The sequence below is a fragment of the Malurus melanocephalus genome, unplaced genomic scaffold (assembly GCF_030028575.1).
Source record: "Malurus melanocephalus ecotype Western Australia unplaced genomic scaffold, MMel_1.1 scaffold_21, whole genome shotgun sequence".
NCBI lineage: Eukaryota > Metazoa > Chordata > Aves > Passeriformes > Maluridae > Malurus > Malurus melanocephalus.
The window spans coordinates 1,434,134-1,446,000 of record NW_026623253.1 but is presented as its reverse complement, the minus strand read 5'-3'; the positions used below and the strand labels follow the sequence as shown (position 1 = coordinate 1,446,000).

Genomic DNA, 11,867 nt, shown 5'->3' with positions numbered 1-11,867 from the left:
AAAAAAGAAGAAAGAAATTCTCGCTCATAAAACATTCCTTGCCATTTAAAACAAAAATAGCCAGCAGCCTGGGTACCATGAAACTTCATTACAGAGTAATCTTAGCAGTGTCATCACAACTACTGCTTCAATTCATCATATTCCAATGTATCAGCTTCATTCTCCATTTAGCTTGAGTGCCAGTAAACTTAATTTCTGCACATACCCACACTTCAGCACAATATAATGCAAACTCCTACACTTTCTAACCATCTCTACAATAGGGCCATTTACTCCCTTAATTCTGCTAAGAAATGAAAAAAATAAATGCTGTAAGTGGGAGTAGTTCCACTAATTTATTGCAATGAAATAATATTCTAATGCATTGTAATACATTTTTAAAATGTAATTTTCATATTCATGCAGACAATAACTGTCAAGATATTTTAACAGACTCCTGCTCTCTTTTATCACGTTATCTTTTTTGAGATGCATGAACACAAGCATGCCAGSTTTCAAAAGTGGCAACCTCTTTTGAAACCATGGGGTTTGAGGATAAAGTGAAACACTTCTTGATCACAAAAGCTCTAAGGCAGCTTCCTTCTTTCCCCAGAGCACTAAGGAGCTACCATCCKAAATAATTTAAGCTTGTTTCCTATCCATGACCCAGAGGCAAGCTGGGTTTGGTGGGGATGGAATCAATTTTCTTCATAGCAGCCCATATGGTTCTGTGCTTTGGGTTCAGGACCAAAACAGYGTGGAAGACACATCAGGACACTGGTTATTGCTGAGCAGCGCTTGCACAGGGTCAAGGCTTCTCTGCTTCCCACTCTGCACCCACAGGGAGCAGCTGGGGGTGGCCAGGGGGTTSGGAGGGCACACAGCCAGGACTGCTGACCCAAACTGACCAAGGGATATGCCATACAACACGGCAATAAAACCTGGGAGTTGTTTTCCCCAAGCAGGGATTGCCTGGAGACCGGCTGGTACATTGGTCTGCTGGTGGGATGGAGTGAGTGACTGCCTTCCCATTACCTCGAATTTTTAATCCCCATTTCCTTCACTAATTAGACTCTCTGAACCTTGATTCATTGGTGTTGCCCTCCTGATTCTCCCCCTTACCCCCCTGCAGGGAGTGAGTGAGCACAAGAACCCATTAGTAAGGAACAAAACTGCAGCTGAAAGATTTAACCCAGGCTGTCTCTGTACGTCCCACTGTGAGACTCAAGGAAGGATAAGAGCCGGCCAGGCAGACACTGATATTTGTCATAGTTGTGACATCAACAGATCTGACTGACAGAAAAAAAAAAATGAACTCAAGGAAGGACTATTCTGGAAGGTCTTTATGGAAAGCTCTTTGTGAAAATCGGATTTCTATCTCATAGAATTTTTTTGAAGTGCTAGAAACCTCCCAAACATTATAAAGCATTTACAAACTACTGCTATTCAGCTCGGGGAGAAAAGAAAGAAGATAAAATAAAGTCCTGTGTCTCTGTATAACTTGCCCCAAAGTTTTCTGGCTGTAAAATAATCCTTCAATGATCTGTATAGTTCTCTTGCATTTTTCCCACTGCCTTTCATGTTATTTCATAGGTTGACTACAAAGTATTCTCTCCTTGAAAAGGTCTATTAAAGTTTAGCGAATCTCTAATTTATATGTGTACCCTAGGATGGGTTAAGCTTGGTCATCATCTCCTGTCTGATACCATCTCCCCTCAATTATGTAACGGGAAACAGAGCATGTGAAGGTGGAGACGTGAGTCCATTCATCATTGCTACTCGATTTCACATTACCTAAATGCTAATGCTCTCCATCCTCCCAGCAATGCAGCTTGCCWGCCTCCCTGTCTGCATAACTAATTTAAAGCATGGATATTCTACTTACCTTTCTGCTGCAAAAAGAAAAAAAAAATAAAAATTCTTTGCTTCTCTGACTCAGGTTTTGTACAAGTCTGTTCCTTTTGTCTACATGCACTCCTACATCTTAAATTCAGCTGCTTACTGGAATCATTCAATGTCTACAAGAGGTAAGTTCACCATTTCCCCCACTCAGAAATATCCTCACATTATTTTTGTAACCCAGAAGCAGAACCKCTGCTTGTTTATTAGATTTTTATTAATTATTAGATTAGAATCTGAGGCTGAGTCACCACAGAATGGTGTAGATTTGTTTTATACTTAAATTTAATACCCGGAGTGCGGCTTCTACAAAACAAGTCAAAGGGTAGGTACAGCTAACTAGAAAGGAGTTCTGTGTCTGTAACATCAGAGCGACAGGATTTTCACACCTGAAAGGACCTTGTGTATGGCAACCCAATCACCAATTTTAGTATTATAGTAAGAAATTTCTCTGCACTAATGAATCCTTCTAAAGTGACAAAGAAGACACTGTCATTAAAACTGCATCCCTCATAAACTGTGAGTTTCAGTCTCCCTCCAAATATCTTTCTGTTGAGAAAGAAAAAGGTCAGGAGCTGTTTTCATGGGGCTGATAGCACAGCTGGGCTGTGACCCCAACAGTCAYGATGGTTTGATGAGATACATGTCCTCCCTCCAAACTCATGTGCAAGCTGCAACACAACAATGCCACCCCCGAGAGGGAGCAAATGCTGAGCTCAGGGCAGCTGCTGTACCCAAACATGTCCCCACCAGATCCCCTGAGKCCCTGTGCCTACCAGGGAAGCTCTTGAGAGCTTTGAGAATACAGTGCCCTCTCACAGCCCCTGCCTAGTGCACCACCATTTTGAAAGCTTTCCAGATGATAGGGAGCTGCATAAATGCCAAGTACTCTTACATGTTAAAAAAAAAAAAATCAAAGGTCACCTAAAGAAACACATTCTGCTTCTGAGGGATGAATAATCCYGAGGTTGGAATATCCTTTCTAATTTTCTAGTGGGACATGAAAATGCTACTACTTGATGAAAGCACAGGGGACATGACCCCAACTATGATTTGCATTTGGCACACGTCTGGCCGAAATCGGCGTGCCAGTTTGTGGGAAACTGACCATGCAAATGTCAACACACCCTTGTTTCACTATCAGCAGACCTGYAAACTTCTCTTGCAACATGGAGAGAAGCTTTTTCACACCTGACTGAACAAAGCTGTAAGGTTTGTACACACCAGGTCCAGATTCTCTTCCTTCTTAAAGTCCAATCACACATTTTTATATTGAGGAGATTAAACACCTTTGATATCGACAGCCATTGTTCAGTTGTACACACCTCCTTTATAACTCAATATCCTGCTCCATATTTATCTTATTCCCTCCTGAATGGGAAAATGAGAAGATGGCTGCTGTAGCAAGTTGCATAAAGGTTCTTTTCAGTCTTCTCTTTATTAAACACCTCTGTGTTTCCATGCTGTGGCCTTTTTCTTATAGTTCTGCATTCATATTTATGTCTCTGTGCATTTATTGCCCTCTCAAAATCYTTAAGAAGTGACACCAGTGAAGATAAACTAAAATAACCTATATTAATTTAAAATAATATCTGCCAGTTCTACACTATTGCACATTGTGCTTCTTCCAAAGGCAGCTATGCAATTATAGGTACTTGGGTGCATAAAGTGATACAGAGGTTTCTATGGCAATTATTCATTTTAATTGAAAATTGTGTAGGGAAAGACTCATTTCAAGTGCAGCATGAAATTTGAATTTGTTTCCAGAGAATCTGAACTTGCTTAGGGTGAGTTCTAAATTCCTATTTTGCAGGAAGACACAATCCTTAAAATTCTCTTGAGGGAATAGGGGGTGGGAGACCAAGGTAATGTTGTTAAGCTTATTCACGTTCAGAAGCACCTATCCACTTATTCAAGACAGTATTTTTGACTGTCGAGTAAAGATTTGAYGTTTCAAATGAAGGAGGAAGAACTTAAAATCAAAATTATTCACAATGCCCTTGAATCTCTGAGGTAAAAGAACCAGAAAAACACAAAAGAATCAAAAAAGGACAGCAAAGAGACAGCTGAAGAAGACAGGCCATCAATGAGAAGTCCACCAGGTCAAACATTCCTATTTTCATATATTCTAGCTACTCTGCATTAGAATAATAATGAAGACAAAGTTATTTCAAATCTTAATATGTTTTAGAGTGTCAATGAAAGAGTTGGAGGGAAGCCACAGTTTCACCTTGGTTAGATAATAAAGTAAAGCTGTAACTTAATTTCCTGTAGGAAGATAGGACTTCTTTCCACTCCCAGTTCCCATCACCACAGTGAGTCAAACATATTTTAGGCCTAAATTAACAACAACAACAACAACAACAACAAAAAGTCATCTAATGCAAGTGAGGAAACAACCTCTGAACTGTGATTTCTCATTCACTAAATTGACAGTGTTGCCTTTTCTGAAACAATGCTCTCCTTATTTTCTCTTTGTGTCTTTTTAAGGCTGCACAGGCCAAGTGCCAGAAATGTCTCAAGTTAAAAATAGTCCTTGAATCCTTCATAAGTATTAAATAAATATTAAATTGATGAGAAGGTGAGGGTTCTTTACCAGCTACACAATCCTCCTAACTGAGAAAGATCAGCACATGTGACCATGGCAGCATGTGAGGGGAAGCAGAAGAGTAATTTTAACAATGCACTTTTTCTGTATGTTTGGCTCATTCCATTCCTGCACTTTAGAATATCTAGAACAGAAAACGGAAGAACAACTCCTGACTTCAATGTCAGTGATCKCATCACAGTTCAGAAGAACACAGAATTACACGAATGTGCTTTTTAGAATACATATATCATCCATTTTTAATAAACTGGAAGTTAATAATTAACCTCTTGTGGAAAGGCACAGGAATGTGAAGGGCACATTCCTTTGAGGTAACCAAGTTACTCTTTTTTCCCTTTTTTTTTTTTTTTTTGTGAGAAGTTAAATTTTGGTCAGAAAATGGCTTTGCAAGACAGGGGAACCCACTTGCTTGGCAAAGAAGTGTGAACACGAAAAGGATCCCTCCAATGACAATCCAGCAGGGAGGGCTTTTCTCTGCATGCACAATTTGCTCTATTTTTGGCACCTGTTCTGCCATATGGTGATGGTCTTAAGGTCAATGGTTGGGCTTGATGATCTCTTTTCTAGCCTTAATTATTTGATAAACTCTCACCTCCCTCATATTCTGCTGCACTCTCGACCCTCTTTTGACACTTACATGCCTTCCTTCATTTTACTACTTGACTCTCTCATAATTATTAACATATACAGCAATCAACAAAGGTTTCTTGGATTTCTTTTATGCTTCCAGACATGAAAGGAATATATTCTCATTCCTCTGTGTGCCATTTGTATAAATAGAAAAGAAATATATTCTCATTTGTATAAATAGAAAATAACCTGTTGAAGGGAAGTAAAGTTCAAAGTGAGCAAATTTGACTTAGTTCTGAACAGTTTTGCTCAGCTCTGAAGGGTAAAAAGGCTGTGGGTGATATTCTTGGTCTAAACTCATTTCTACACGGGACAGAACTCTACAGCTATTCAAGCTTTTATTAATTTTCAGGGTTTCAGAAACACAGATATTAAACAGCAGTGCTCATGGTGTTGGAAGGATAAGTGAGACCTGAAGGCTGGTTTTGGCTAACAATAAGACACAGGTTTGAATAGGCTCTGGCACAGGCACTGCTCTTGATAAATTAAATGCAATGACGGGATCTAGTAATTGCATTTAATTTTTTTTTTCCCCATAGCCAAATTGTAAGCCTGACTGGGAGAAGTGGGAAACAAGGACAGAAAAAAAGGAGAGGCCTTTCCAGTTCCACTTGCCATCATCATTTCCTGAGAAAACCACTGATAAATATCTCTCTCTATTTTGGCTCCAAGAATGCAAGCATCAAAAGGATGTAAAGGAAATTTTTTCTCACTTTTATGAACACATACATACACACAMAGGAAAAATCACCAGTGAAAGTTTAACATTCACTCTCAGAAGTGCCAGAATATTTTCCATACAGAAGCTGGATGTGCTGCTCACTCCCCTCAGTGCACTTAAGACTGCAGATGTCACACAGAGCACAAACCATTGCCAACACAAGACTTAATATCTCTAACTGAAGGACCTGAAGTTTTTCTTGACCACATGGAGGCATTTTCATGTGTAATAGATGCAGAGTAATTCCTCCATAAAATTAATCATCAAATATTCCTTCAAGTCTTGGGACAAGCTGAAAGTTCAATAAAGACTGCAATCCCTTAAATGTACACACTTCAGCTCAGCACATTTCCTGTGGGGAATATAAATTGCTTCTAGTACTTACTACTCTGCATGCCATTCGAATTCTGTTGCTTTAATTCATTATATTAAAAAGTAATACCAACTCCAATTATTTGTTGTAAAAGTAGAGATTTAGCTAAAGCACACAGAAAATTCAATTCCCACCAAAATGGCTACAATGCTCAAATTAATGCATTTGCAGTCCTCACACGTTCTTCTCAGCATCCTCYAAAATGTCACTTATTTTATAAAATATATAGATTTTCGATCAAGGTCTCTCTGCTTTTAGTTTTGCAGATATTACTTACCCATCCCAAATCACTAATGATTGTAGCTAAAATAAAGGGGTGCATGTGAGCAAAGGTTACAGCACAGGACTTGGAGCTGGAAAGTTTGCACCTTAGAAACCTCTCRTCTCCAGTCCTACATTCAAAAGGTACTTATGATTTCAAAGAAATTGCAAATCAAATGATTACACGCTACAGGAAATTAGATAAAAGAGAAAGGAACCACTTCAACACCATCAAGAGATTCTATTCAGCTATTATATTAATAGTAAAAAAACATATTTTGATTGCAGCTTCTGCAGGTATTAAATGACAGGTTTGAGATTCTCTTTTATTGAAGTGCACAGATCCACAAAGCATTTTCAGTCCTACAAGGTGTTTTAAAATCTTGTAATCATTCAGCAAAGCATTTAAACAGCAATTCTTTAATTTTAAGCAATAACTGCACTTGTTAAAACATGTTCTAGAGTTTGTAGCACCTTTCAAAATAAGTTCAAGTGCCAGAATTAAGTGTAACTGTTGAACTTCTGTACCACTGAAATCAACACCAAAGCTTTTGCATCTTTCAAAGACAAGTGATGACTTTATTATTCCTAATTTTAGTTGTAATTTCTTTACACAATCTAATGTAATCTATACATTAACATCTTTTTATGTCAAATGCAATGCTTTTTCAGTTCAAATCAACATCTAGAAATATAAAATACTGCAGACACAATGTCCTTCTTTTTGTACAGAATAGATTTTTTCCTCTTTTTTTTCTCCCCTAATTTAACTAAAAAAAAAAAAAAAAAAAAAAAAAAAAAAAAAAAAAAAAAAAAAAAACCAAAAAAACCAAAAAAAACAAAAAACCAAAAAAACCGTGCATGGAAACATTGAAAATATCAGGACACAAAATCCAAGCATTTTTATTTGCTGTTAAGAACATCTATCACAGCAACTGTGCATTGTACAGACTGCTGTACACTTGAAGCAAACAGTGGGATTATATAAATAAATGTAAATACATATATATATTTATTCATAGACACTAATGAAAACAAGTCACAACTTTTATGGGCTACTACTTCTCTTGCCACCCTTAAATGCTCTTCCAATACATTAGGCAACAATGTCTTCCAAATTATCTTACAAAAAGACTTCCAAATCCTATTATTTTTCTTTAATAATTTAAATATAGTGTTGTGTGCAAGAGAGTATTTTAGTGAACCCCCATTAAAAAAAAAAATATAATAATTATAACTGAAAACATCTATTCCTAGGATATATAGGAAACACATTCAGATTAAAGAGTGATGGTTTTAAACATTTCTTTCSTATAAAAAAACAGCACAGAGGAATGAAATCAGGAAACAATTTACCTTTCTTGTCATCGAAGTACAGTGTCTGTTGAGCTGGATTTGACCACTGGAGGGAGGTGTTATCATTTTGATCGACCCTGCAGGTCAAATTTGCTGTTCCCCCTTCAACAACTGTGACGTTCTGTGTGAGTGGGAACTGCCCTTGGCTGCCTGAGGAGAGAGGGAAGGGATACAGAAAGGAAGAGAATAAGAGAAAAAAATTAAAATATTTAAGTTGTAGGATTGAATTTATTGCAATAACTTCTCAGAGATGACAGACCCAGAATTGAATGTGACCAATGAAAGGTAGTTTAATAAATTGAAAAATAAAAGCAAAAAAAAACCCCCATTTTCCATATATTCCTTGTACACAGAGACCTCTGAGACACAGCCAGATGAATTAAGAAATAAGGATTTCCTCCTCTCCTTTCCCCCCTCTGTAGTCATACTATTTAGTTCCAAAGAAATCTTGTGCAATTTTAACTCCTCAGACATACCCAAMGACATCTCGGCACAGGAAATGTTGTTAAATCATTGCTGAAAACATCACTGAAAGCACAACATAAAAATTCACACAGAATTTTTAAGACAGAGGGACGGGGCAACCTTGACTCCTTGCTTCTTTTTATACATTTAAAGGCCTCTCAGGATGATGTTTTCTGTGTCAGCTTTGGAAAGTTGTTGGAGAGCAAATGTAGTGTGAATCTAACACTTGACGCATATTCTGCTGGGGGAATATAACCTGATCTCATATGAAAAGGGAAGAGATGATGTAGTGGGTCTCTTTCACATCTGTGATTCCATCCCAGAGCATTATGAATCACATTAAGTGCTTGCTGAAAAGTCGCTGGGAAGATTTCCAAATGCCTCTACACAATGCAGGAGCGGTATCAGGCAGGTTCTTGAAGCAAAGCGTTTTCAATGGCACCGTTAGAGCAAAGTGTTTATGCAGTGTGAGAGCAGCACGCCCCTTGTCAAACAGCCCAGCACACCCTGACAAACAGGACTGCAAGAAGGGAGCTCAGAAAAAAAAAAAAAAAAAAACATGGAAGTAATCTTTAACATGGATAGGGGAAGAAAAAACCTTCAGTAACAACAAGGCTCATCACAGAATGAATGATCATTGTCTACGAAATATAATTTATTTAAGGGTACAGCACAAAAGAAAGACAACCAATACTCCAAATTAAATATCTGCTTCTTTCTTCTCCTCATTTTATACAGGTTCTGTTAAAAGAAGCACTGAAGAGTGGGTAGAGATCCTTGAAWAAGAAGTATAATGCCAAGATTGACACTCAAGTGGGATGTGTCAGAAATTAAAAACCTCTCTACAGTCCTACAGGAGGGAACAAGCTCATAGACATGTCATAAGAACATCAAGGAAATAATATATACAATATCCATTAATGATACAATGCAGAATCACAAATCCAGCATAAAACCTTCAGAGAAATATCCTACTTCAGTTGCTCTCATCAGAGCTGTTGCGAACTAAGTTAAACTGAGGAGTGTCTCCTACACTAAATCATGATAATATTATCTATTATCTATACAATTATTATATAATCTATATCTATTATCTGTACAATTGATTATCTAGGACACAGGTTTGCAGGTGACCAGAGTAAAGAAATACTAAGTAAAACTGAATAACTGAAAATTAACAACCCAACTTCTACTTGGCCTAGCAATATTGCCAAAATTGTAATTCTAGCCAGGTTCTGATTTCCCTATGCAAAATTATTCCAGTGCCCAATGCTTAATAATTCCATAAGTACCTACATCCACCAAAATGCAAATCTGAATAACTGATATAACTCTTGCATAAACATCAACTTCCTACAGCTATCTAAAGATCAAGATTTRCTATGTACTGATGTTTACTCTAAGAGGGTATTTACTATCAACAGGATCACAGATACAGTAAATAAAAAATAAGGAATRCTAAAAATACGGCGGCTAATTTAAATGCTGCAAATAATAAATGCCAAAATTCTCATGACATCCTCTGTATCTGACACTTCATTAATCAAACCCTGCTTCTTGAAAACCACACATTGAGAAATACAMGATGAGAGAAAAATCATAAACAAGGACGGGGGGAAAAAAAAGAAAACRGGAAAGATTTGTCATTTCCTTCCATTTCTCCTCTTTCAATTCCAATGTGTCAAGGAACCTCAAGATACTGCATGAATTGCTTATAATTTAAATTAGAATTTTTAAAATCCAGAAAAATGCACACAGCCTGTTATTACTTCCACTAGATTACAGGCAACTTACCAAAGAAATAACCTTCTACAGCATGAGTTGTGCACAGGAAGCTATGTGGGCTAAAATACTCTTTGCACAGAAACATTAAACAGAACCCAGTGCCAGAGATTAGCACAATGAAATCTGTCACTTACATTAAAGAACTGGAATGGGAGGCAGTCTAATAAAAAACCWGCTGTAATGATTTAGGACCCTATTAATGCAGTTCAGGAGATCTCCCCATAATTACCCCATATTCTCTGTCTGATATCACAGCTCTTATCATGAAGGTGGCAGTGTACAGGCAGTCCATCACCCCTGGTCAGTCAGTAAACTATTCTGATCAACCATAAAAATGGAAACTGTAGATGCAACAACTGAAGAGGTTGGAAATTTCTTTTCTCTGGCCACCCTAGTATTTGCTGATGATTTGGAAGCAAGGATTAATTCGGCATATAAAAATAAAACTGAAACATTTATCTTCTTCCCAGCCAACAGAGAATCCATATGGTTCTGGAGAAGATGCACAGAGCCTTATGGGAAGATTGGAGTGGAGAAAAAKGRACAGAGAAAATGAGGAMTTTAATATGGAAAGCAGCACAAGTAGAAAGAAGGGAGCCTGTGCAGAACAGAGATAAATAGATAAAGRAAGTCCAAATGAATGGATACTGCAYACCTTTTAATGAAGACAGAAGTTATTAGCAAATGATGGGAAAACTAAGAAAAATTTACAAGACTCATTTTACTGTTCATCTCTGCATCTAACTTGGGATACTGAAGTAGGAACTTTGGGGCTGGAAACTCTGGAAGAGGTTGTAAAACCCTACATGAAGCAGGTGAACATTAAAGAAAGCATCAGCATTGTGCCCTTTAACACAGCAGGATAAGTGTCAAATAAATGGTTTATGCCAATAAAAAATGCATCTGGTTCCTCAACAGCACTTTGTGGGAGAACTTTGTTTTCTTTAATGTCCTCTAACAAAACCATACCACCTTGACTCAAGAAGCTCAATAATGGAAAATTTATGCCCCTTCAGCAACTCCTTTCAGACAGCAAGAATCATCATTGTTCAGACAAAACCACAGAATTTACTCTTACTCTGAATTTGTCTCTCTGCAGCACCCAGCTTCCACTTCCTCTTACAACTTTTTCCGTGCTCTGAAGAGCCCTCTCTTATCAAACGTCTCTTGTAAGCACTTAGAGACTGATCATATCACCCATTAGCCTTCTTTTTGATAATCTAAATAAACTRAGCTCCTAAGTCTTTCTGCAGAAATTGCATTTTTTTAATCCTTTAATTAGYCTGTGGCTCTTCTCCGTGCCCTCTTCCACGTGTCTTTCCTGAAGTGTGCAGCCCAGACCCTGTGCTGCAGCCACAGAAGGCAAAAATACAAAGGTGAGGCCACTTCTCTACCAGGTTTTTATATTCCTGTTTGCACACCTGAAACAGTCTCCTTGGCCCCAGGGTCACACCCAGGTGGGACTGAAGGTTCACGCCATGCTGGTATTTTTCCTCAGACACATTTCCAGTTTTCCTCATGCAGCTCTTGTTTGTACATCCCTACATTTCACTGCATTGAACACAGCTTTTTAGGTAATTTCATCACAATTTATTTCCTGTTTTACTATTAACTGAGGYGATTGGCAGGCATAATTGAGAAAATGAATATAACTCAGATGATGACCACCCTAAAGACAGGGCTACCCATCCAGCTTCCTTGCTTTCCTTCCAAAAAACGGCTGGGAATGACATTTCCAACCTTCACCAGCAGGCCAAGTTAATCAAACACTTTATATATCTATATCTATA

The 11,867-nt window shown here is 37.8% G+C and overlaps 1 protein-coding gene across 2 annotated transcripts in view; it reads right to left on the bottom strand.

Annotated features, from left to right (window-relative positions):
* CADM2 (cell adhesion molecule 2) overlaps positions 1-11,867 on the bottom strand; it is a 554,996-nt gene that overhangs the window by 151,212 nt on the left and 391,917 nt on the right. For both annotated transcript variants that reach the window (XM_057389925.1, XM_057389926.1), the window contains exon 2: positions 7,828-7,977. In XM_057389925.1, the coding sequence (XP_057245908.1) occupies positions 7,828-7,977 (150 nt within the window). The remainder of the gene's footprint in view (positions 1-7,827; positions 7,978-11,867) is intronic.